At 40.6% G+C, this 21064-nt stretch overlaps 2 protein-coding genes across 2 annotated transcripts; one reads left to right on the top strand and one right to left on the bottom strand.

The window, feature by feature from the left end:
* Positions 1 to 1046: 1046 nt before the first annotated feature.
* Positions 1047 to 8657, bottom strand: LOC309873998 (carbonyl reductase [NADPH] 1-like). The gene is made up of 4 exons (XM_082751877.1): positions 8526 to 8657; positions 7276 to 7595; positions 3908 to 4015; positions 1047 to 2318 (listed from the first exon to the last, which is right to left on the bottom strand). Exons 2-4 carry the CDS (start codon positions 7559 to 7561, stop codon positions 1882 to 1884), a joined length of 831 nt encoding a protein of 276 aa, XP_082608003.1. The 5' UTR covers positions 7562 to 7595; positions 8526 to 8657; the 3' UTR covers positions 1047 to 1881.
* Positions 8658 to 8683: 26 nt separating this feature from the next.
* On the top strand, positions 8684 to 19381 carry SETD4 (SET domain containing 4). Its single transcript, XM_082751878.1, has 11 exons — positions 8684 to 8724; positions 9093 to 9195; positions 9642 to 9737; positions 10696 to 10737; positions 12251 to 12335; positions 13495 to 13924; positions 14677 to 14851; positions 15521 to 15602; positions 15944 to 16024; positions 17009 to 17132; positions 18007 to 19381. The coding sequence occupies exons 2-11, from the start codon at positions 9126 to 9128 to the stop codon at positions 18139 to 18141; spliced, it is 1320 nt and encodes a 439-aa protein (XP_082608004.1). The 5' UTR covers positions 8684 to 8724; positions 9093 to 9125; the 3' UTR covers positions 18142 to 19381.
* The last annotated feature ends 1683 nt before the right edge of the window (positions 19382 to 21064 follow it).

Genomic DNA, 21064 nt, shown 5'->3' on the forward strand with positions numbered 1-21064 from the left:
TATTTGGAGCTATGATACAGTAGACAGCTTGTGGTTACTACATAAAATGCATTAAAAACCTTTTGAAGGGATTTTGTAACTGATCTGCTGCCCTTAAACATCAGGCCTCGGGAGATTTTCTTCTTTGTGGAGCATAAATTAGCATGAGGACTCTTGGGGCAGCACTCGTCCTCTTCAACTGGCTGAGGAGCTCAACTTGTGCCAACAGCTCCATCTTGATGAAAAACAATCGCTACTGTGTCCTTTAAAGACTGACTAATAATCACACCTTTGTTCTGCGCTGTTAAGCGATCACTAAAGCCACACATATTGTGCCCAGTGCATTTTGAGCTCAGGCTTCCCTGAACACAAACCATACCATGGGAAGCCAGTGTAAAACCCAGGTAGCTAAACCATTTTGGCATCATCTTGATGACTCCTGATTAAGAACCAACACAACCATTACAGATTTTTCACAACTAATGAGGCTTGTATGCATTTCTTCCCCATCCCTTTAAGTTTCCCACAGCAAGAGGGTGGCACCCTCCTCCTGCATAGCACAGTCCTGTGCGCATCTTGCCCCACAGCAAAGATGGGACAGGGCCTTGGAGCCCCCACCATGGCTTTTGTGCTGCACAAAACCAGGTATTATGGAGAAGGCTGCACAGTTATTGCCTGAGGGTGACCAAAACCCACCTTGCTCCTACCTGCTGCAGCCAGCTACCTCACCCTACCCCACCCTACACCTCTGCTTCGACATGCCTGCACCTCCCAGCTTGAAGTGCAGGGGCAACCCTTTCAAGGTTAAGCATTTGAGATGCAACAACCAACATTTAAAACCCCACAAAAAATTGGTACTCTACATGTCACTGCTTTCCCTAGTTGTAATTTTGCTTAGAGAAAATTTTTACTCTGATAATTATGTGTATTTCAGCCCTACCATGTAACAGTAACATAACATTCATAGTTCAATTTCTCTACCACACAGAGTGCACTTAATCTGGGTTTTTAATAAGGAAACTTCTGACTGCACAATAAATGAACTGGAAGTCCTGGAGACGTTTGCTATCATAGTTCTGTAGTTTATTTTCTCTTCATATATTCCAAACATCACACATTCCAGCTACAGGTCTGGATGCAAAAAATTAAAGTGTATTTTCAACAAACATCTATTTTTAGTATCACAATAATAGAAGTCCATAAGTAATCATTTATTGGTGTACACATTAATAAAGCCCACTGGATAAGTTTTTCAATTAATGGTATATGAGTGCAATTTTTTTTTTCACCTAATTCCATTTTGTAGTCACAAGGAATTTTTATACAGGTGGTTCTGCTTGAGTCTGATTAGCTTCCCCTAAAAACTGGTTAGACTGTAGCTCTGAGAAAAAAAAAACAAAACAAACAAAAACACACCTAATTCTCCTTTAAGAAATCACATACAAACTCAAGAACCTGTGGTACCCAAAAAGATCTGTTGCACTAAGAAAGCATAAGGCATTTGTCTCATCCGAGCCACATGCCAGAGATCCATGGCAGTCTCATGGGTAGTATGAGAAGTGAAGGGCTGGCAGTGACTTAATGGAGACCAAATTCTGGTAAACAAGGTCAGGCACCTCAGCGGAGGTTAACGTGGTGTTGCCCTTATGTGATCTGGGCTGGAAGACCCCACAAATCAGAGGTCAGGCTGCCCAGTCAGTGCTGTGAGCAGAACGGATGCTGCTGGGAAGATTCTGAGCATAAACACAGTGTTAGAGAAACACTGGAAATGTAACCTCCACCATAATGACAAAGGACCCTCATGCTGCTGTGGAAAGGATGAGACTGCTCGGGGTGTCACTACCAAGGCATAGGCTGATCTACAGCCATATTACCACTTGCATGGGTCCACTAACCATAAAATCACCAGGTCTGAACAGTTTTCTCACTAACAAACTGGCCATGAGGACCATCAGCATCAGAAGGCAAAAGGGCTAAGTAAACTGGGGTCTCAGCCCCTTCCTCTGGTGATTTAGGGGCCTTAGGACCTGCCATGTCTGTTCTCACCCACCCAGGGCAGCAGGCATTGAGAAGGATGTGGTCCCCTTTTCTTTTCTCATTAAACATCCGGGCTTGAATCCTGGACAAGACTGTGACACCAATTTTGGACACCCCATAGGCAGTATTTGGCCACCCCTCTTTCTCATGCACATTTTTCTTGGTATCTTCCACAAATTTTGTCATGAGCTCCACCAACTCTTCCTCGGTGATTGTGTCGCTGCGAAACTTCTTCTGTAGTTCTTGGCTGCAGCGTCCCAGAGCTGAGCTACTTGCCATGCTAGAGACATTCACCACTCTACCTGGGAAAAAAAGAAGAATATTTACATTTATGCACACTAAATACACCCAAACTTGAAGTAAGTTTGCTCTACAGTAGTGTGTTTGCTGCTTAAGTGAATACCTGTGAAATATTTTATGTGGACTATTTTGCAGAACTTCTGAAGGATCACAGTCTACTCAGTGTTCAATGCCTCTAGTGAATTCCATCGCAAAGGATAATTTAAGGTGCAAAACTGCAAAAGCTCTCTACTGAACTTCAGGTAGGCTTGCAGGATACAGCCTGTTACAGTCTGTAGTCACAGTCAGAGCAGTAAGTGGCTTTCTCAGTTAAGGGCAGCCAGCCTTTAAATGCAGTCTTGAAATTCTGCTGGAAAACATTCTCAGTTCTACAACAGCCTTAAGAAGGTGCCACAGGAAAATACCCCAAATGCCAGAATAATGCATAATACAGCAAAAGCAACCTAGTTCCTAGGTTGAGAGCATCAGCTTGTTTATAGAATACCTGATGGTCTACAAATCCCAGCATGCAAAACTGCAGTAAGCTACTTCTCCCCTAGCTCTTCAGCACAGAATGAACTAAGGAATGAATGCAGGATTTAGACCTTAAAAGCCACAGAAATGAATCATTTTTGTGAATGACTTTATTAAAATACTTGTTCTTTGCCATTGGTACAGGGGACTAAAATGCAATTTTGGTGCTCTTTATTCTCCCCCACCTACTGACTCAAATTCACTTTGTGTCCTTTCCCTCCTCCCTGTGGACTCAGAGTTCACAACTTTTATCTCATCTACTCCTTTTCTCATGCAAATTGTAGGTGTACTTAGATGTCAGTATAGACTACACTTCACTTCTAGCATCAAGCACTTATCCAAGTATCTATGGAAATATCACTCAATCACAAGTTTGAAAATACTGCTATTGGAAAAAAATAAACAACAAGAAGCATAAGAACTTCAAGAGTTTGATGTAGGAATTGGATCCAAATACCCTCCTTTCACATTATCTGTGACATATTAGCAGCATTCAAGCACTCTAGGTTTTGACAAGAGGAGCATTCTGTGCAGGACAGTCATCTGATGAGTACAGATTACTTTGCATGCTGCTAACATCCATTTATTACTGATGCATCTGTCTTCCTTTATCCTGGTCTCCTCCGTTGTATTTACCATTTTTGGTAAAGTTTTTCCTCTAGTTCCTCCTGCTACCAAATTACGGCAGTGTAAAGCATCGTTGAGTGCTATTTATAACTTTATCACTAAACACCTGCAAATATAGCAAAGTCTGTGATCTACATAGAGACAGACCAACGGCCTATCGAGAAGGTTTCTTCAGTTGCAAGGACAGGTGTATCGCATCAAACCCAACAGGAACACTATTTTTAGTGGCTTCCTGATCCTAATTGTATCATCAAAATGTCCCTTCTAAAGCGAGAATAATTTATGTAGACAAGTAGCATGGAAAGAACATGTGTGAATTCTTCATTTCTTCTTGAGGGTGCCGTGAAAATTCTGCTTCAGTGCAGTGTGCTTGAGATATGACAGGACTTTGCCAGTTAATGAGCACCAAAAGAACACAAAACTATTTCTCTACTTGTTATGGTACACTTACCATAAGGCTTCATGATAGGCAACAATTCTGTGCAAATATTCCTAGTTCCAAAGAAGTTTGTCTTCAGGGTAACCTCTGCTTGGACCGCAAACGGAGTTTGGTCATTAACTTTTTGTAAAAGGCAGTTGCAAGGGAAGAAAAAACAAAACAAAACAGAATTATGTTACTGTTTGAAAGGAAGTTATTCAACTAACAAAAACAAACAAGTTTATCTTATCATTGTCCAATGACCTACCTGCTCACATCTAGTTCTCAGTGTATGGGCCGTGACTACCACATCCAAGCAAACTTGGAGGTGCCCTCTCCTCTTAAATACACAGTGCAGCACTTTGCCAGCATCCTGACATATTTTGGGAGGGGATGGGAAGAGGGGAAATTGAGAGCAAAAAAGATCCTGAATCTAGGATATTGACACTGAAGATGCAGAAGTTTGACTACTCCTCTGGCATTAAGATCCAAAACCAGAGCAGACAAATGCTTCCATATCCTGACCCATTTCTTGCCTTGTCTTTTTGGGTTCTCAGACAGGACTTGGGAGTCAGAGCAGTACAGAATTGCAACAAACACTGTAAAACATTCTGTAAAGGGTGAGGGATAACATTTGCTGCAGTCCAAAAAAGCCTACTGATAAATACCAGTGTGATAAATCATTTCCCTAAACTGACAGATCAGTGCTGACACAAGCACAACAGTAGGAAACAGCAGCTAGGAAAGAGCAAGGAACTGATTTAGGTAATCGTACGGTGCAGTTCCACGGACTGCTTAAGGCTGTGATCTCAGACAGAATTGACAGCTTGCCACCACCAAAAGTGGGGTAGGATGTGCCATCAGCTGACAATTTGGCTCAGCAATAAGCCATATGCTGTGCATCCTCCAGCTTGAGGGGAAATAAGTTAAAGAGACAGCATTCTTCCTCATCTGCTACAGGCTCAATCTCTGCAGTGATAAAGGCCACCTACACAGAATGGGTAGGTCTTCGCTTGGTCTCCATAGTCCAGACCTACGTAAACTCAGAGAAGCAGTAACAGATCACTTGCTGGTTAACATAGGTATGGTTTTATTGCAAAACTCTGCTTAAATAACTGTAAATAAGTCAGTCTCAAGCAGATCACTTGGTTGCATTTAGAACAGAGATAAAAGCCAGACCATAGCCTATTGCAAAAGCGGTGACAACAGGAGAAAAAGATAAAAATCCACGCAAGCCAAGAATCCCCCGCTCTCAGAAATCCACCCATTTGTCAAACAAAATATTGTCTTGTAACATCCCATTGATACGCCCTCCCCTGACTTAACAAATGTTACTAGAATGACACACAAACTCATCCAGAAAACAAGTCATGAGTACACAGTCATTTCATACAGGGACATTTTTGGTGGACTAAGGACTTTGCTGGACTACCTGTAGCACAGCACAAAAAGTGAACAATAAATTCAATATAATGACAAATCTAATCTTTGACAGACTGCAATAACACACAGTACTACAATAAAGAAAGGAATCCATAAATTCTGGGATGGCAGCAAAAACCAAGAAAGCAAGAATTAAAGCCAAAATATGAGATAAGGATCAGAGCAAGTTATTATACTTAGGTGTAACTCTCTAACCTCTGTTAGATCCTTACACAATAGCAGTTACAGATAAGAACTGTGATAGAGGAACCCATCACACGACCTGCTGCTGACTCATGGTGCATCGTCAGCATGACTAGTCAAGTTCTAAGTGCCTGGAAGCAATTTATGAATAGAAAAATCTATGTTGTTGTAAAGGAATTAACAGAAACCTCACTGCTCATGCTATTTTCACCTATTTGTGGATGTGGTGCTTTAGGGATATGGCTTAGTGGAAGAGTTGGTAGTGTTAGGTTGATGGTTAGACTTCATGCTCTTTATAGAGTTGTTTCCAATCTAAACAATTCTGTGATTTATCTGTCCAGTGTCTATACAATAATATATCTGAGATCTCCCACAGATGAGCCCTAGCCAATCTAGCTAGAGTGATTTCTGGATTATTTTTTTTTGTTTCAGCTGCCCCGGTATCCATCCTGGTGAAGGCTATGGTTGCAGCAAAGTCAGCAAGGGGAAACACACACTGCACCTCAACTATGGCAGTCATGGTCTAGTCTAGCTCAAACGTGTTGTCACTTGCACGTTGAGCTAGGGCCCTGATTATGAACTGAAGAAATGCTGCCCTGGAGACCTGCAGGCTTTTTGTGCAATAACCTTGGACAGAGATGCAATCATTTAACCATTGCTGTTAGGTTTTAGCACGGCTCTATTTGTCCACACTTCAGGATGCACTTGAATTATATTAAGAGTTGCCCCTTATTGAGCTGATCATTAACGCGAGCAATCTTCCTGCAGAGTACCAAGCAAAACGTAAACAGTGACTTGACTTCAGAACACTCTTGCTACATTCCCACTATGTAAGAAGCTCCATCTTCAGCAGCAAGTGTGGTTTGGTCCATACTGACAGGCTGCCTTAACCCATATTGTGAGCAGACAAAACAATGCTTATGCTATACTTGAACTGTTAATGTCCTAATTACAGATCAGGCAAAGAGATTAAAAAAAAAACAAAACCCAACAGACGATAGATTAAAAAACAAAACAGAAGAGCAAGCTTTTACCGGCAAGGAAATGAACTAGTAGTCACGCTTGCAATTTGCTTCATCTGAAGCTAACATGATTCTCAATTTGTTTTTATAAACATCTACAAGTAGAATGCACTCTTCTACCTTATAACTGTGGTGCCTTCCTCACTTTCACTGCCCTTCTATCTACTAGGAGATGAAAAGTTTAAATTCTTGCTCAGCACAGCAAGATTTAAATTAACTGTCCTATAGACAATTGAATAATCTGAGAAAGTTAATGAGAAGTAAAGGTGACAGGAACACGCAGAGTTGAAGGTTCTTTTTATCAACTGAACTCCTGAGCAGATAATGCACAGAGCAAAGTACAGGGCTCACAAAACACAGAAAACTCAGATCCCAGAGGAATGTGGCCAGCATTCATACCTACAATGGGCTGCCAGAGGTCTGATGAAACTCATGTGCACCAAGGCAACAAATCCCTTTGCTCATGTGCACTGTGCATCTTGAATATTTGCATGCTCTGCACACGATGCAAACAAAATACTCCAGGGAAGCATCTTTACATACACAGTTAACCCATCAGGTGCTCACAGAAGAGCTGTTTCACATCACCCTCTCATCATACTTGAGATAGCAGGCAGCTTGCCCAGCCAAAAAAAACAGTACGGTGTTGGCACCGAAATCCCATAAAAGCAGCTTTATAAAATCCTTGATGCATATACCAACCTTCTTCAAGTAACTTTATACCACATCTGACTAACCCAGTCTGCTTCCTACCTTTGAAAGCTATCGCTGCATTGTTCACCAGCACATTCAGACCTCCGTATTTCTGCTTTAGGAAGTCCCGCAGAGCTCTGATACTCTGCGGATCATCAATATCCAGCTGGTGGAAGAGAGGATGCAGCCCTTCCTCCTGGAGCTTCGCCACTGCTTCCTGGCCACGTCCGGGGTCCCGTGCTGTGAGGTACACATCCCCTGGGAACCGCTTGCACAAAGCCCGCACGATTTCGAAGCCGATCCCCTTGTTGGAGCCGGTCACCACAGCCACGGGCACGCTGGACATTGTCCTCTCTGAACGTACACCAAAGTGACAGCAGCTGCAAACAGTAAACAAGAAAAGTTTCACACTCTGATGGACAGAACGGATATCTAAAAAAGGATTAAAGTTTTTTTTTTTTTTTCTTAAAAATCCAATTTAGAATTTCTCTTTGAATTATGTAAACCTACGTTACAACTGTACATTAATTTAGTGAAGTAGTGTGGAGTATTAGCAATGAAATATATTCGCTGTTAAAAAGTTTGAACTCTGTAACTGGTTGGACTTTAAAAGTCACTAGTCTGCATCACTAACTTAACTTTTGATAGGATTACAGTCTTTTGGACTGCAATGGTCCTTACAGGATGACCATTCCCCTTTTTTTCAGGACATTCAGCTGGTTCAGGTCAAGCACTGATGAAGTCAAAACTGGAAAAACAGGGTTGAAAAATAGGAGAGGAGCAGCTTGATCCTGAAGTGCGGAGCAGAACTAGTTCTGGTGTTTTCAGAGGGATACACACAGGACCATGCATTGCCCTCACACAACTTTTCTTCCATTTAACACATCAGACAGCTTTGGACATAAAGTCCACTGCAGAAAACTGCTCTTCTTGTGGATGCAGCGCGTTAAAACCTGCATTATACCCATATAACGGAGTTTCAAAAGCAGTTTTTGTCCACTTTTAACTGCTGTTCCCTTCCAAAAGGAGCTTGCAAGTAACCACGAGAAGGCACCTAGCAGGACGAAACCCTCACCAGCTCCCAAAAATCACCCACATCACGCCGGAGATGCCGGACGACTCATGCCCAGCCTTCCCTCCCGCTTCAACACCGAGGTCCCGCTGGCCGCCCACCACCTCCCCAGCGCCCCTTTTTCGCCCTAAAAGAAAAACAGAAGGCATCCCACAGGCCAAGACCCAACCCAAGTCCCCAAGAGACTCCGTGCTGCCGCGGGACAGACCCGAGGGGCGGCCAGCGCTCCGCGACCCACCTCTGGCTCTGCGTGCCTGCCCCTGGTACCCCGAGCACCTCGCTGCAGAGGTTGACCTGGCGGCCCGCCACAGACCACGCTCCCCAGGGGCAGGCGCACGGACCTAAAATGGCGGCCGGGGCTCCGCCTCCCGCGGCGGGCAGGGCCGGGGTGGGCAGGACGGGGAAGGGGTCGGTGGCAGCTTTACCCCTCATTGCAGGTGGGCTGGAGGCAGCTGGGTGGGTGCCTGGGGCAGCCGATTTTGGCTGTTGATTTTCCATAACTCTTAATATATTTGCTCTTCGGAAACTGTTTCAGTTCTGTGCACGTAAGCACCCGCGTCTCATTTCCTTTAGCCGGTTATGGCCATGCCTTGGCCAAGATGATGCTGGAGATAAAGGCTTCCCATCTTCTCTCACCCCATCACCCACCCTCGTTTATGGGTTTGATTGTAGCATATTTGCTTAAATTTAAAGAGCCGGTGTGTTAAGCAGGCCGTGCTCTGGTTTCTCTTATTGAAATGAAAGAAACATGCAACATTTGAAGTGGTCATTAAATATATTTTTTTCTCTTTTTTCCTAAATTCAGGCTGTCTAAAAAAGGTGAGATCTGTTTCTTAATATGAAGAGAAACAGAGGCCGGACAGGTCGAAAAAGAAGAAGAAAACGCTTGCAGAGTTTCATGCATGGAGGTACTATCCCTGGAAGTACTGCTAAATAGTTCTTTATCTAGGTATCATTTTATGGTGCACATTTTTCAAACATTTTCATATTTTACAAATAACATTCAGATTTATTTGTTTACTTTTTTATTTTCCTATACAAATATTCTAACATTTCATTCCCAGTCAGAATACTGTGAGCTCTACTTTGTGGCTGTTGGGAGGCATCATGTTATTCTTAAATTCTTTGTCCCTTGAACTTGCTGAATAACTCTTACACTTCTGAGAGCTCCCAGTGCCCAGAGGCCCAGAATTTAGTAAGCTAGTTCAAGGAGAGCCTTTCTTGCTATTCTGTTATGCTGTACTAAGAAGTTCAAAACATATTTTTTTTCTGAACACACAGTCAAATTTTTGTATTTGTTTTGTTTTACAATAGAGCACTATTTTACAGCATTAAACCTCTCTTTCATTTTCAGTCAACTGCAGTCACAAACTGGAATATATTAAACTTAAGAAGTGGCTGAAAGACAGAGGGTTTGAAGACAGTAATTTAAGACCAGCACAATTCCAGGGTAATGTTCTAATTATTTATTGGTGGTACATATTTTTGATTAAGAATGTTGTATTCCTACTTTGACTTTGAATCAGACATATTAGCAAAAAAAAAAAAAAAAAAAAAGTTACCATTAGTCTTTTAAGGACTTTTGGTAAGTGCATGTTAATGTCATTTTAACATGAACATATTTTAACATATGTGGAGGCCTGAAATACTGTAAACAGTTGCTTATATGGAGATACTTCTGTGTAAAACTCTGTTATGAGAGTTATCAGGTATGCTGTAAAACATGCAAACCTATGCCAAATTCCTTGTAGAAATTGAGATTTTAAGTGTTAATAGTACAGTTTTCAATAAGAAAGTATCATCCCAAGTGCTTCCAGTATCGGAATCTAACCTTGGTATCATTTCTTTACCTTTTATTTTCCTGTGCTAGTTCAGCAGTTCTAGTGATACAGATAAGTAAATGATTTTAGAGGTCAGAGTCATATACTACTGTTTACAGTGAAGATATCTACCCATATTTTTTCTCTTCAATTAGATAGTGTTTCAAAAACTTTTGCAATATTGAAGAGAGAGTAGAGAAGGTAGTATGAATCAGAGAAAAATGTTGCAAATAGAAATTGTAAAGTGAAGTTAAAACTTTGAAAACAAGGCCAGGAGCCAGTGATGAAAGATGTGCTTAAAGAAAAAATTGGGAAAAAGGAATTGAGTAATTGCTAGAACTGGACAACTGTTGCAGGGAAAGGGCTTTCTCCAGGTCCTGAAAAATAGTAGAAAAGTAAAAAGGGAAATAGAGTAAAAAGAGAAAAAGAAATGTGGTGTGTATTTAGAATAATCCATAATTGGCTTTTATGATTTTTCAGAGAGATATATGTTCTTTCAGACTTATTCTGTGTTGGCCTGTAAATTTATTGCAGCTTACCATAGTCTCTTGTATTTTACTATAAACATTCTCTTTGTTTCTGCTTCAGATACAGGAAGAGGACTGATGACAACAAAAGGTCTTCAGGTTAGTAATGTTGATTGTAATGCAGGAGCTCCTCTAAATGAGCCTCTAGGTTCGTTAAATTGTAATCACTGAATCACAGAATGTGACTGTTGCAACAAGGAAACTCAAAATTCTGGACGAGGTGTTTGCAGTCCTCATTGTGAATGTAATTTCTAGCCTAATACTAGAAATTGTAATGTTGTCATATCTGCAAAATTATATTGTATATACTCTGAGGATTCATTGGATGAGGGCATTACTATACTCATTTACAGCAATTTAGTATGCAGTCTTACATTTCAATTTAAGGCAGTCAGTGGCTAACTGAAAACAGAAGGAGCAGGCCCATTTCTTGCTTTGTGCATTTTTCCTCAGCCACTGGCTTCTAGCAGTTTCCTTGCTCTTAGGGTAAATTGCCTCAGGAAGCTAAACCAGGAGAAGACTCTCCCTTACCTTTGATAGATTTGCTCCTGGAAATGGCACACCTTGGTTAGACCAGGTGGTACAAAGGGAGCAATAGCACGTCAGGGAGGGAGATGGAGGGAAGGGGTCAAGGCTTTTAAGCAACATTTGGTGTTAGATTATCTTAACCATAATGTTAAACCACAGCTTTAACCGCCCTTCAATGGCCCTCTTCTTTGTCGATAATCAAGTAATAAAAATGTAATTTCGTATACATTCCCAGCAGAAAAGGGGTATAATAGAAAAAATACCTTGACCTTCAGATACTGGCATAGCAAGACTGATCTCCAATTGCAGAGTGCCTCTCAGAAAATATTTTTGGAGAAGTTTCTTAACTGGCATAAGAATAGCATATCAAATATTGGGAAATTAGACCCAGAGCCTTTTGTGAAACAGAATATGGCAAGAGATAGGAAGGAGATGCAGTGGAGAGTCTGCGTGGAGAACAGTGTAGGTTCTCATGCTGGCTCAGTGTATGTTCTCAGGGCCAGAGCCAGCAGTTGAAGCCAGAGGCTTGAATCATCCACAGAGCTGGGAGTCTGCAGTTAATGAAATGAGAGCTGTGCTCGGCTATACTTGAACAGGATAGGGAAATGCAGGAGAGAAATGGGAAGAGGAGAGTATTGGCTTGATTTATGTCCTCTCCCTACAGGGATGGACATGTACCTCTCAAGCTAGGGGTGAAAGCTAATTTACACACATGGCAGCTTGAACAACGTCAGGGTAAACATGACCTTAAACATCCCTACTCCATGCTGCTCTGTTGATAGAAGAGCAAGTGTTTGTGAGACCAGTTATAAAATATATCATAGTACAGAAGGTAGTGATGCTGAGGAGCCAGGCACCAAAATCTCTTGTGAACAGGTGAGTTTCTGCAGGTGACAGTTCCTACTGGTTGCAGGTCCTTCCTTCCCTGGACAGTGACCGTCTTAAAGCCATGTTAGTTTCCATTAAATTCAACATCACATCTGATTGCTTCCTGTCATTAGGGTTCTCTTGGCTCTCTCTTCATGAATCACATAGTACATGAGTCATTTACACTTGACCTTTACTTTTTTTTGTTCCCTCAAAGGCAGGGGAACTGGTTATTTCATTGCCTGAAAAATGCTTACTCACCACGGACACTGTCCTTAGCAGCTGTTTAGGAGAATACATTATCAAGTAAGTGAAAAGTGACGTGTGGCAATAAAGGAAAACAACTTTCTCAGCTGACCCTTCCTGTGGGTTGCTCAATAGTAGATGAATCATCTTAAGTGGTGGTAGAATTTTGAACTGTGTATCCTAACTTGTATTTTTTATATACTCTCCTGCATGTGGAATGCTCAAATAATCAGCTAGGTGGAGTTGGAGGTATGGTAGAGGTTTGAACTTGACCTGCTACTAGAGACATCTTGGACATAAATGCCAGTTATGAATGGTTTCTTACAAATTTGCAAGTATGCTTCAATAGAAGAAGGCAAATAACATGAGGCAGCAAAGCAATCACCTGAACTTTTAGGAAGTTCAGGCCTTTTAGAAAGTTCAGGACAAAGGCCTGTGCTGGATGTTGAGTTGAATCATAGAATCACGGCATGGTTTGGGTTGGAAGGGACCTTAAAGACCACCCAGTTCCAGTCCCCCTACCATGGGCAGGGACACCACCCACTAGACTAGGTTGCCTAAGGCTCCATCCAGCCTGGACTTGAACACTTTGAGGGATGGGGCATCCACAGCTTCCCTGGGCAACCTGTGCCAGTGCCTGTGGCAGTTCTTTACCCTATGAGTAAAGAACTTCTTTCTTGTATCTTATCTAAATCTACTCTTTCTTAGTTTAAAACCATTACTCCTTGTCCTATTATTGCACTCCCTGACAAAAGAGTCCTTCCCCAGCTTTCCTGCAGGCTCCCTTTAGGTACTAGAAGGCTGCTCTGAGGTCTCCCCTGAGCTTTCTCTTCTCCAGGCTGAACAACCCCAGCTCCTTTAGCCTGTCAAGAAGCACCTCTCCTTTACAGGAGAGGTGCTTCAGCCCCTTGATCATCCTTGTGGCCCTCCTAGGTCCATGACTTGCTGTAATAGGTTCATGAGTACTTGTTATCTATGCTAAAAAAAAACAACAAGAGGTGAACCTGAATTTTTTTACCACAAACTGACTTTTATAGCTTCTCAATAAAATGAAGTCAAAAGCCCCTTTGAAATCATCAAAAGGAAATTAACTACAAAGAACTTTAAAATAGAAGTTATTTATAACATTTCAAAGAATTAAAAGATAGACAAAATACTACTACATCAATTTCCTATCTCACCTCTGTGTATCTGCCTTTTTTTTTTTTTTTCTTAATAGATGGAAGCCTCCTGTATCTCCTTTGATAGCACTGTGCACATTTTTAATAGCAGAGAAGCATGCTGGTGAGAAATCTCTGTGGAAGCCATATCTTGATGTTTTACCAAAGTCATACACTTGCCCTGTGTGTTTGGAGCAAGATGTAGTGAGCCTTCTTCCTGAACCTTTAAGAAGTAAGGCTGAGGAGCAGAGAACAATGGTTCATGAATTGTACACGTCTTCCAAGGCTTTTTTCTCTTCCCTGCAGTCTTTATTTGCTGAGAACACAGGAACTATTTTTAACTACAGTGCCTTAGAGTGGGCTTGGTGCACTATAAATACCAGAACAATATACATGAAACATTCCCAGAGGGAATGTTTTTCTCTTGAGCCAGATGTTTATGCATTGGCACCATATTTAGATTTGCTAAACCACAGTCCAAATGTTCAGGTAAGAGACTAAGAATAGATCACTTAATTTCTTGATTTATGAATGTACTATCCCAATGCAGTATACATTTATGTGATGGATTAGGAGTGTCTGGAGGTTAGCAAGAGATCTCATAGGGGGGAAGTTATCTATCTGGAGGACACCTGCAGTCTGAGCACGCATGGTTCACATGTACCCTGGAGGCTCTTACTCAGTAAAGCAGAGGTACAGGGAGAGCTCTCTATTTCTGGCTGAGATTTGCTTCCAGGGTAGCTATTGGGAGGAACCACTTGTAAATATAACCCTGCCTTGCTCTCCCCACAGGCTTAACTCTTAAGACAAATCTTGAGTTACACAGTCCTTGGGTTACTTCACCTTTAGCCTTAGGAGAGTGTACAGAGCAGTTTCACCTGGTGACAGAGATGGGACTGTGCCAGCGTATTTCTGGGACAGCATAAAAGTGGTTAGCTCTGTGTGTGGCCACTTTTATTTGGGGGCTTCTGTAATAAGTCTACAGAATGGATCCTGCAGACATCCTGCAGACTAAGGTTTTGATGTTTGTTCTTTGTACTAGTATTTTTGGAGTAATCCTAGTGTTAAATTGTCCAAATGGGTTGCCTTTTCAGACATCTGTAATGCTTATCTGTTTGCACCCTGTCGTTGTTGCTGTGTTAGAGAAGTGTTAGTTCTGTTGGCTTTAAATATTCAAGGCTTGATTCCTTTTCCCTCATCTTCTGCCAAGACTAAAACTTTTACTTTTTGATTTCTCAAAGGTAAAGGCTGCATTTAATGAACAGGCAAGAAGTTATGAAATACAGACAAATTCACAGTGCAAAAAATATGAAGAAGTATTTATCTGCTATGGACCTCATGACAATCAGCGACTGCTACTAGAATATGGATTTGTTGCCATTAATAACCCTCACAGCACTGTTTATGTCTCATCAGGTTGGATTTATAAATTGTCTTGATACTAAAAGGTACAAGAGTAGAGAGCAGAGTGTCTGCGCTAACATTGTCTTCAACAGGAGACGTGGTTAGAAACAACTAAAGGATAGTGAAGTTCATGTGCTTGCATATACATATATGCACAAGGCATATTAAGGCATTGTGGTCTTCTATTTTATTGCCATCAAAATATTTCTGTGTACTTCTAAGAAGTAGAGTAGAGTTGATACCACCTTGAACTGCATAGAATTGAAAGATTGGCATTTTCCAATTGGAAGTGGTTTTGGTAACTCTTTCTTTTGTAAAATTGTGATTCTTACTACCATTTATATAGAGCTTCTAACTGGATGTCTTAGATTGTATCATTGTTTTCAAGAATGGAGTTCTGATTCCCACTAGCTGGAGTTACTGAAAGGTTTTCATAACTTCAATTTGAGTCAGAATTTCCATTATAAGGATAAAATCCTGCAGGTTGCTGATTGCTTTCAAGATGTAGTGAGCACCTCCAAAATATGTTTTTGATTATGTTCAAATTCTCCCAAATTTAGCAGTTTTCATCTTTTGTCTTTTAGCTAAGTGACAAATACAGTTGAAATATCATTTCAGAATTGAGGGTTGTGGTTTCTTCTTCATATTAGTTACATAAATATTTTAAATGTCTTTTTGTAGATATTCTCCTCAAATATTTTCCACCACTGGACAAGCAGAGAGATGCAAAACTTTCTATTCTGAAGGATCATGATTTCTTACAGTAGGTATCTGGAGTTTTTTGTTTCCATGTGAGCGTTCTTGTATTTTTTTTCTGGGAGTCAAATTTTGCTTCTGATACCAAAGTCCACCGTAAGATCATTTTTATCTAACAAACTGATTTGCTTGCTGTTTGTGAGAGAACATACAAGTGGTAAACACCAATATCAGGCTTCAAGGTCCAGCCTGTCTCCTAGTTGTGGACAGCAGCAGAGTAAGGTTAGTCAAGAAATCCTCTACTTTTGAAGAGAAGATCTTCTCTTGTTGACAATTATCAGGAAGAAAACTACTGGGCTGTAGAAGACAACTTATACTTTCTGTATCTCAGCACTTCTGTCTTTTTAGAAACTTGACCTTTGGATGGGATGGACCATCTTGGAGACTTCTTACAGCCCTCAAGTTGTTAAGTCTTGGAGCAGATGAATTGTAAGTTTCAGTACTTTTTGAGTATTTAGACAATGTGCATGTGTCATTTCCCTTTGTTCTTTGCTGCCTGTGTGTGAGACACTGGGGACTGGTTTGGGTCTTCTGTGTCTGTCTGATTGACTCCAGGTGAGAGGGGAAGAGAAGAAAGGCAGAGAAAAGTATATAATGTGAAGAGATTGCCTAGTTCTTGCTTTGCTCTTTCACTTTCTTGTATTAAACACTAGACACACCTCCATTGTTTTCCATTTCTATTTCAAAAAACAGAGGTTTCTTTACGCTTCAGACTGCAGACAATTTTTCTGTTGGTTTGATGGAACTCTTATATGCTATTGACCTTGCATGCTTGCTTCTGATATTCTAAGGTCAATTAAGATGCTGAAAGTCATCTCCAATGACTATCAATGAAGTTTTGATCATTTGTTCCAAATGGCAAGCATGCCTCAGACAGGTTTAATAGAAAATGGTTACCCGAGCTTTTCTTGTAATAGTAAATTAAAAAAAAACAAAAATAAAATGGTTATCAAAAAGGCTAACTCTTAGTTTTGATTTGGGCAGCTATTTATGCTTCAGACATTGATTGCTGAGTGGAATAAGTTGATTATAAGAACTAAAAATAAATCCCAATGACACTGGTTTTAGGCACATGAAATGTGTCAATATGTTAATAAGATCTGCCTGACTGAATAGCTTTTAGTCCTTACTGGTGCTGCTGAAGTTGGTGGCAGCATGGCATAACAGTAAAGACTAGAAGCACAGACTGGCTTTGGCTGAAAGGGTAGGGGTAGAACTGCTGCTTTGGACCATTAAATGTCTCCTCTCTCTTGCTTGATTCATCATCCTCATATCTGTACACTCTGCCTTTTTTATGCACGTTAACCCTATTTGCCTTATGCCTGCAATGTTATTATAAATATAACCATGTGTTTAATATTTAGTTGTTAATACAGTGAGTGATTGTGTGTTGTTCAAACATTTTGGTTCTAGTACTTGCTGGAGGAGAGTGCTGCTTGGTGATGTAATATCAGCCAGAAACGAACAGCAGGCTTTGAATATAACAGCAAAAATATGCCATTTTTTAGCAGAGGAGACACAGCGTGTCCTTCTCCAGGTAATTTGGTTAGAAGAGCAAGGTAGCCCAGATTCCTTTCTTTCCCTGCATAAATATATGGCAGTCTGATTTTCAGGGTTAAGAATTTTAGGGTTGTGTGGTGGTGGGGGAATTGACTTCACTGGTGTGGTGTAGTGTTTGTTCCCAGGGTGACTGACACTGCTAAATAAATTGCTCAGCAGCATTTGTGGCTGCAGCAGCAGGAGGAACCATGTTAACAAAGCTTATACAAAGCCCTGTAAACAAGTGAATAGTATTTAAACTTGCTCTGCCCACAATATCAATGTGTTTATTGAATTTCTTAAGTTTCATTTACATCTTAAAAGGAAGTGTAGACTCCAATAAAGTAGACACATAAGATGTTACAGACCTGCTGTGAGTGCATTTGCTGCAGAAAGTATGTTCATTAAAGCTAGCCAAGCTAAATACCCTTGTCAGCCAGCCATTTGTGAGGGAGGTCTTGAAGACCAAGTTACTGTTACGCTCTTAGAAAAAGAATCTCTGCTTCCTTTCTGATTTTTGCAAGCAACATGTATTTAATGTGAAGTTGGATGGCTGTAATGGCAAAGGGTTTTGAAAACCATGCTTTTGCAAAGGAAATGCATGCACTGAGGATGAGGTGAATCTGGTCTTGAGATACATCTTGAGGATAGTATGGACTTAGGAACTTGATATCAGGTAAACAATTTCCCTTCCCATCCTCTCCTTGGTTTTGTTCTGCTTCCTATCCACATGATGATTGTTTCCTTTTATTAAAAAAAATAAATAATAAAATACTGTGTGACATAATACTACAGATGAGCTTTCCACAAATTTTGTGTTCATGTCCTAATGTGAATTTTGAGTAATTTCACCCTACTTGTATAAATTCCAGATTTCCCAGTTGAAAAGGGACAAAGAGAATCTCAAAAAACACCTTTCTTTGGTAGAAGCACTACGCTTGGAAGATCTGAAGATACTACAAAAATCAGCAGAGATTCTTTGCAACTTGAACGCGGCAACAACTTGACCCGTCTGGAGCTGTGATAGCTGTGGTTGATTGCATCTCATTTGCTATGGATGTGCCTTGCTCAGCTGTTTTAATGGACCGGAGCAGCAAAGAAGAATGGAAAAATTCATCAGAAAATGCCCAGTTTTCTTTATAGGGTCACATGGGCACTAGAAGCTTATTTTGTTCTTTGCTGACATTCTTCAGTAATACAAAAGGTTAGCCCAAAGGGTAGGGAGGACCACAGGCAGCTTTCATCACATTGCATCCAAATCATGGTAGTTATGAGTGAAACAGCCTCGGGTAATTTGAGCAGCTTTGGGATTGTGGGCTCCAGCAGTTTTAGACTTTACAGCTGCCTGTGGGGCTAAGGCATAGATCATTGGGTCAAGCAGACGTTCCTCAGCATGTATTTGAGTTCTGGCAACTGACAGAGAGGGAAAGGACAGAGCTACTTTTATTTGTCCTGTACTAGTCATTTTCTTTTTTTCCCTGAGGTCTGTACATATGCCTAAAAATTAGTAGTTCATGTAGTGTCAATTCATTGCTGGAGCAATAAATGTGGACCAGAACACAATCACCATCAGCCTTTTTGTGGCTGACCCCAAATCATTTCCCTTACAGTTTCAGCCTGTGTTTCTGGAACTTAAGGAAATACAAATTTCCCTCCTTTACTCTCAGAGCTTCTTCCAGACTCACTAGTTTGTGTTCTAACTCCTCCTGCTGGGAATGAGTACTGAAAGGATGCATCATTTTAAAACTCTTTTGTATTTGGAAGACCATCCAGGCAATTCGTTCTGTTTCTGTTCAGTTCTTGTGATCGCAACGAGAAATACTTTTATACTGTCTTTAAGAGGATAGTCTCGTGAGTTGCCTTTCAGTATGAGTCCTACTAAAAAGGGAGGTCAGGCTCCCTATGTAGTTTAGAAGAGAGAGGCTTCATTGAGGGCATTTCTGAGCAGGACTCTTGTTTGAGCTTTATAAGCTTCATAATTGTGCTTGTGTTGTGATTATTTCCCATTGTATGGGGAATCACATTTTGTAGAATTTTCATTAATATTTTCAGACTTTTTTTTAAGAATTGTCTTTTTAAAGAGTGTTTATTTTTGTAAATATATTGTTTCTCTACAAAACTATTCTCTCCATGTATTTTTAATAAATGAAATTGTATACAGCAGTAAAGATATTTTGGCTAATATTATTTAAAGAAAAAAAATGCAGCAAGTGAAAACTTCTAAGAAATATGAAAGCTCAAATGCACCTTCTGATTTTCTTTGGTACCTTGTGAACAATAATGTTAATGTATAATAAACTTACTTGGATTTGAGTATTCCAAGATTTTTCCCTGCATCCTTTTTTTTCTGCTTTAATGTATTTGGGACAGGAAATACTTTGATACCTCACCCATGTGAACTGCTGTTCCTAAAGTGTAGTTATCCAGAATCTGCATGAGGCTATGTGAACATGTGATATGTTTTCTAAGCAAAACAATCTGTCATCTCCAAAAATTCTCGTATTTCACTAATGTTCTGATCTTGTTGATGACATCTGTTCCCAAGCCATCTGGTCCCATTGCTTTGAGGCAAGTTGAGGCTCTTCAACGTGTCTCCCTTATTTTTTTCCCCCTCTCCTTTATGATTTACCAAACACTGGAGCTCTGAGAAGGATCTTTCCTTAACTAGAGAGGTATGTCGGGTGAGGCCCAAAAGATTGGGGGAATTAGAAAGTAACTGCTGTTACTCAGTTTCCATGACACTGAAGACAAAAGTTCTCCTTGGTTTTGAGGTGCCATGCTTGTAACCTCTTCCTAGGTTTAGATAATAAGCTATTTCCATGCAGTTCACCTGAGTGCACTGAGACGTGTACTCTCAGGCTTTCTGGATCTTTCTGGATCGCTCATGTGGAGATGCTGACAGTGTGGTTGCTTTACATTTCCCAACAGAGGGCAGGGTGACTTGTGCTTACTTTTTTGTATAGAGTGTTACTCTTTTGTGCTTACTCTTTTTGTATAGCTGGATAGACACATGCTTTGAACGTGTCCTGCAGTTTTTATGATTACCATTGAACCGGTTGTCTTAGGTTCTTTCAGTAAGATCTTTTTAATTCTCTAAGAAAAGATGTATTTTCTAGCTATGGTGAAGCTATGTAGTCCCATGGTAGTCAGTAGGGCCCTGCTAACTTAACCCAGCCGAGCATCCAATTCTGTGTTTGGAAGACTGAATAGTAGTGTTTTTTTTTTTTTTTTTTTCTTGCCTTGCAAAATGGATACTAGTTTGATGGAAGTTTATTTGCTTCAGTATTGCAGGATAAGGTGCACATTTATACCACCTGGTCTGAATACGGGTTCTACCTCTAACTCCTGCACTCCCTGAGGAACTGTAGGAAGGGGTTCTGGCAGAGCAGGATAGCAGGCAGCCTGAGTTGCTTGTCTGTCTCTTGGATGTAAACACAGCAGTAAGCCCCCAGCTTTACCCTAAGCACCGTACCAAGTGTTCTGAATAGAGCCATGTGTGTTTAATGTCAAAGACAAAATCCTTGGAACTAGTGCTTTTGTAACCCATCAAAAGTAGCGCATTTATAACTGGCAGAGCATAGGTAACAAATCAGCATATATATATATATATATGTATATACATATATAATACACACATACATGCACAGTCAGCAAAAGCTTAAATCCTTTTTTTTCTTCAGTCAAACCTAAAACTATGTGCCTAATGGAGCATCCTAAGCTGGTCTAAGAGCTAAGGTGCTGGAGGAAGTAACTGCACTGGGGGTGCTTTCTTAGAGAACACTGAATCAAGTTTTTAAAGAGTGAAAATGCTTACTGTCAGCCTCTACCTAAAGCCCCTTTGAGCTTCAAACACCTTAATCATATAGCTTTAGTGACTTAAATTGCTGTGAATGTTTGGCTCTGGCTATCTGTTAGTTTAAAAAGGATTTT

Source organism: Aythya marila, assembly GCF_965140915.1.
Source record: "Aythya marila genome assembly, chromosome: 1".
Lineage (NCBI taxonomy): Eukaryota > Metazoa > Chordata > Aves > Anseriformes > Anatidae > Aythya > Aythya marila.

Bases quoted from the DNA above. Each gene is read 5' to 3' on its own strand.
- SETD4 (XM_082751878.1), top strand. From the start codon at position 9,126: ATGAAGAGAAACAGAGGCCGGACAGGTCGAAAAAGAAGAAGAAAACGC. The intron at 12,336-13,494 runs GTAAGTGAAAAG...TTTTCTTAATAG, and splicing joins TTAGGAGAATACATTATCAA to ATGGAAGCCTCCTGTATCTC. The intron at 13,925-14,676 runs GTAAGAGACTAA...GATTTCTCAAAG, and splicing joins ACCACAGTCCAAATGTTCAG to GTAAAGGCTGCATTTAATGA.
- LOC309873998 (XM_082751877.1), bottom strand. From the start codon at position 7,561: ATGTCCAGCGTGCCCGTGGCTGTGGTGACCGGCTCCAACAAGGGGATC. The intron at 4,016-7,275 runs GTAGGAAGCAGA...TTTTACAAAAAG, and splicing joins TGCAGCGATAGCTTTCAAAG to TTAATGACCAAACTCCGTTT. The intron at 2,319-3,907 runs GTAAGTGTACCA...TTTTTTTCCCAG, and splicing joins GCCTATCATGAAGCCTTATG to GTAGAGTGGTGAATGTCTCT.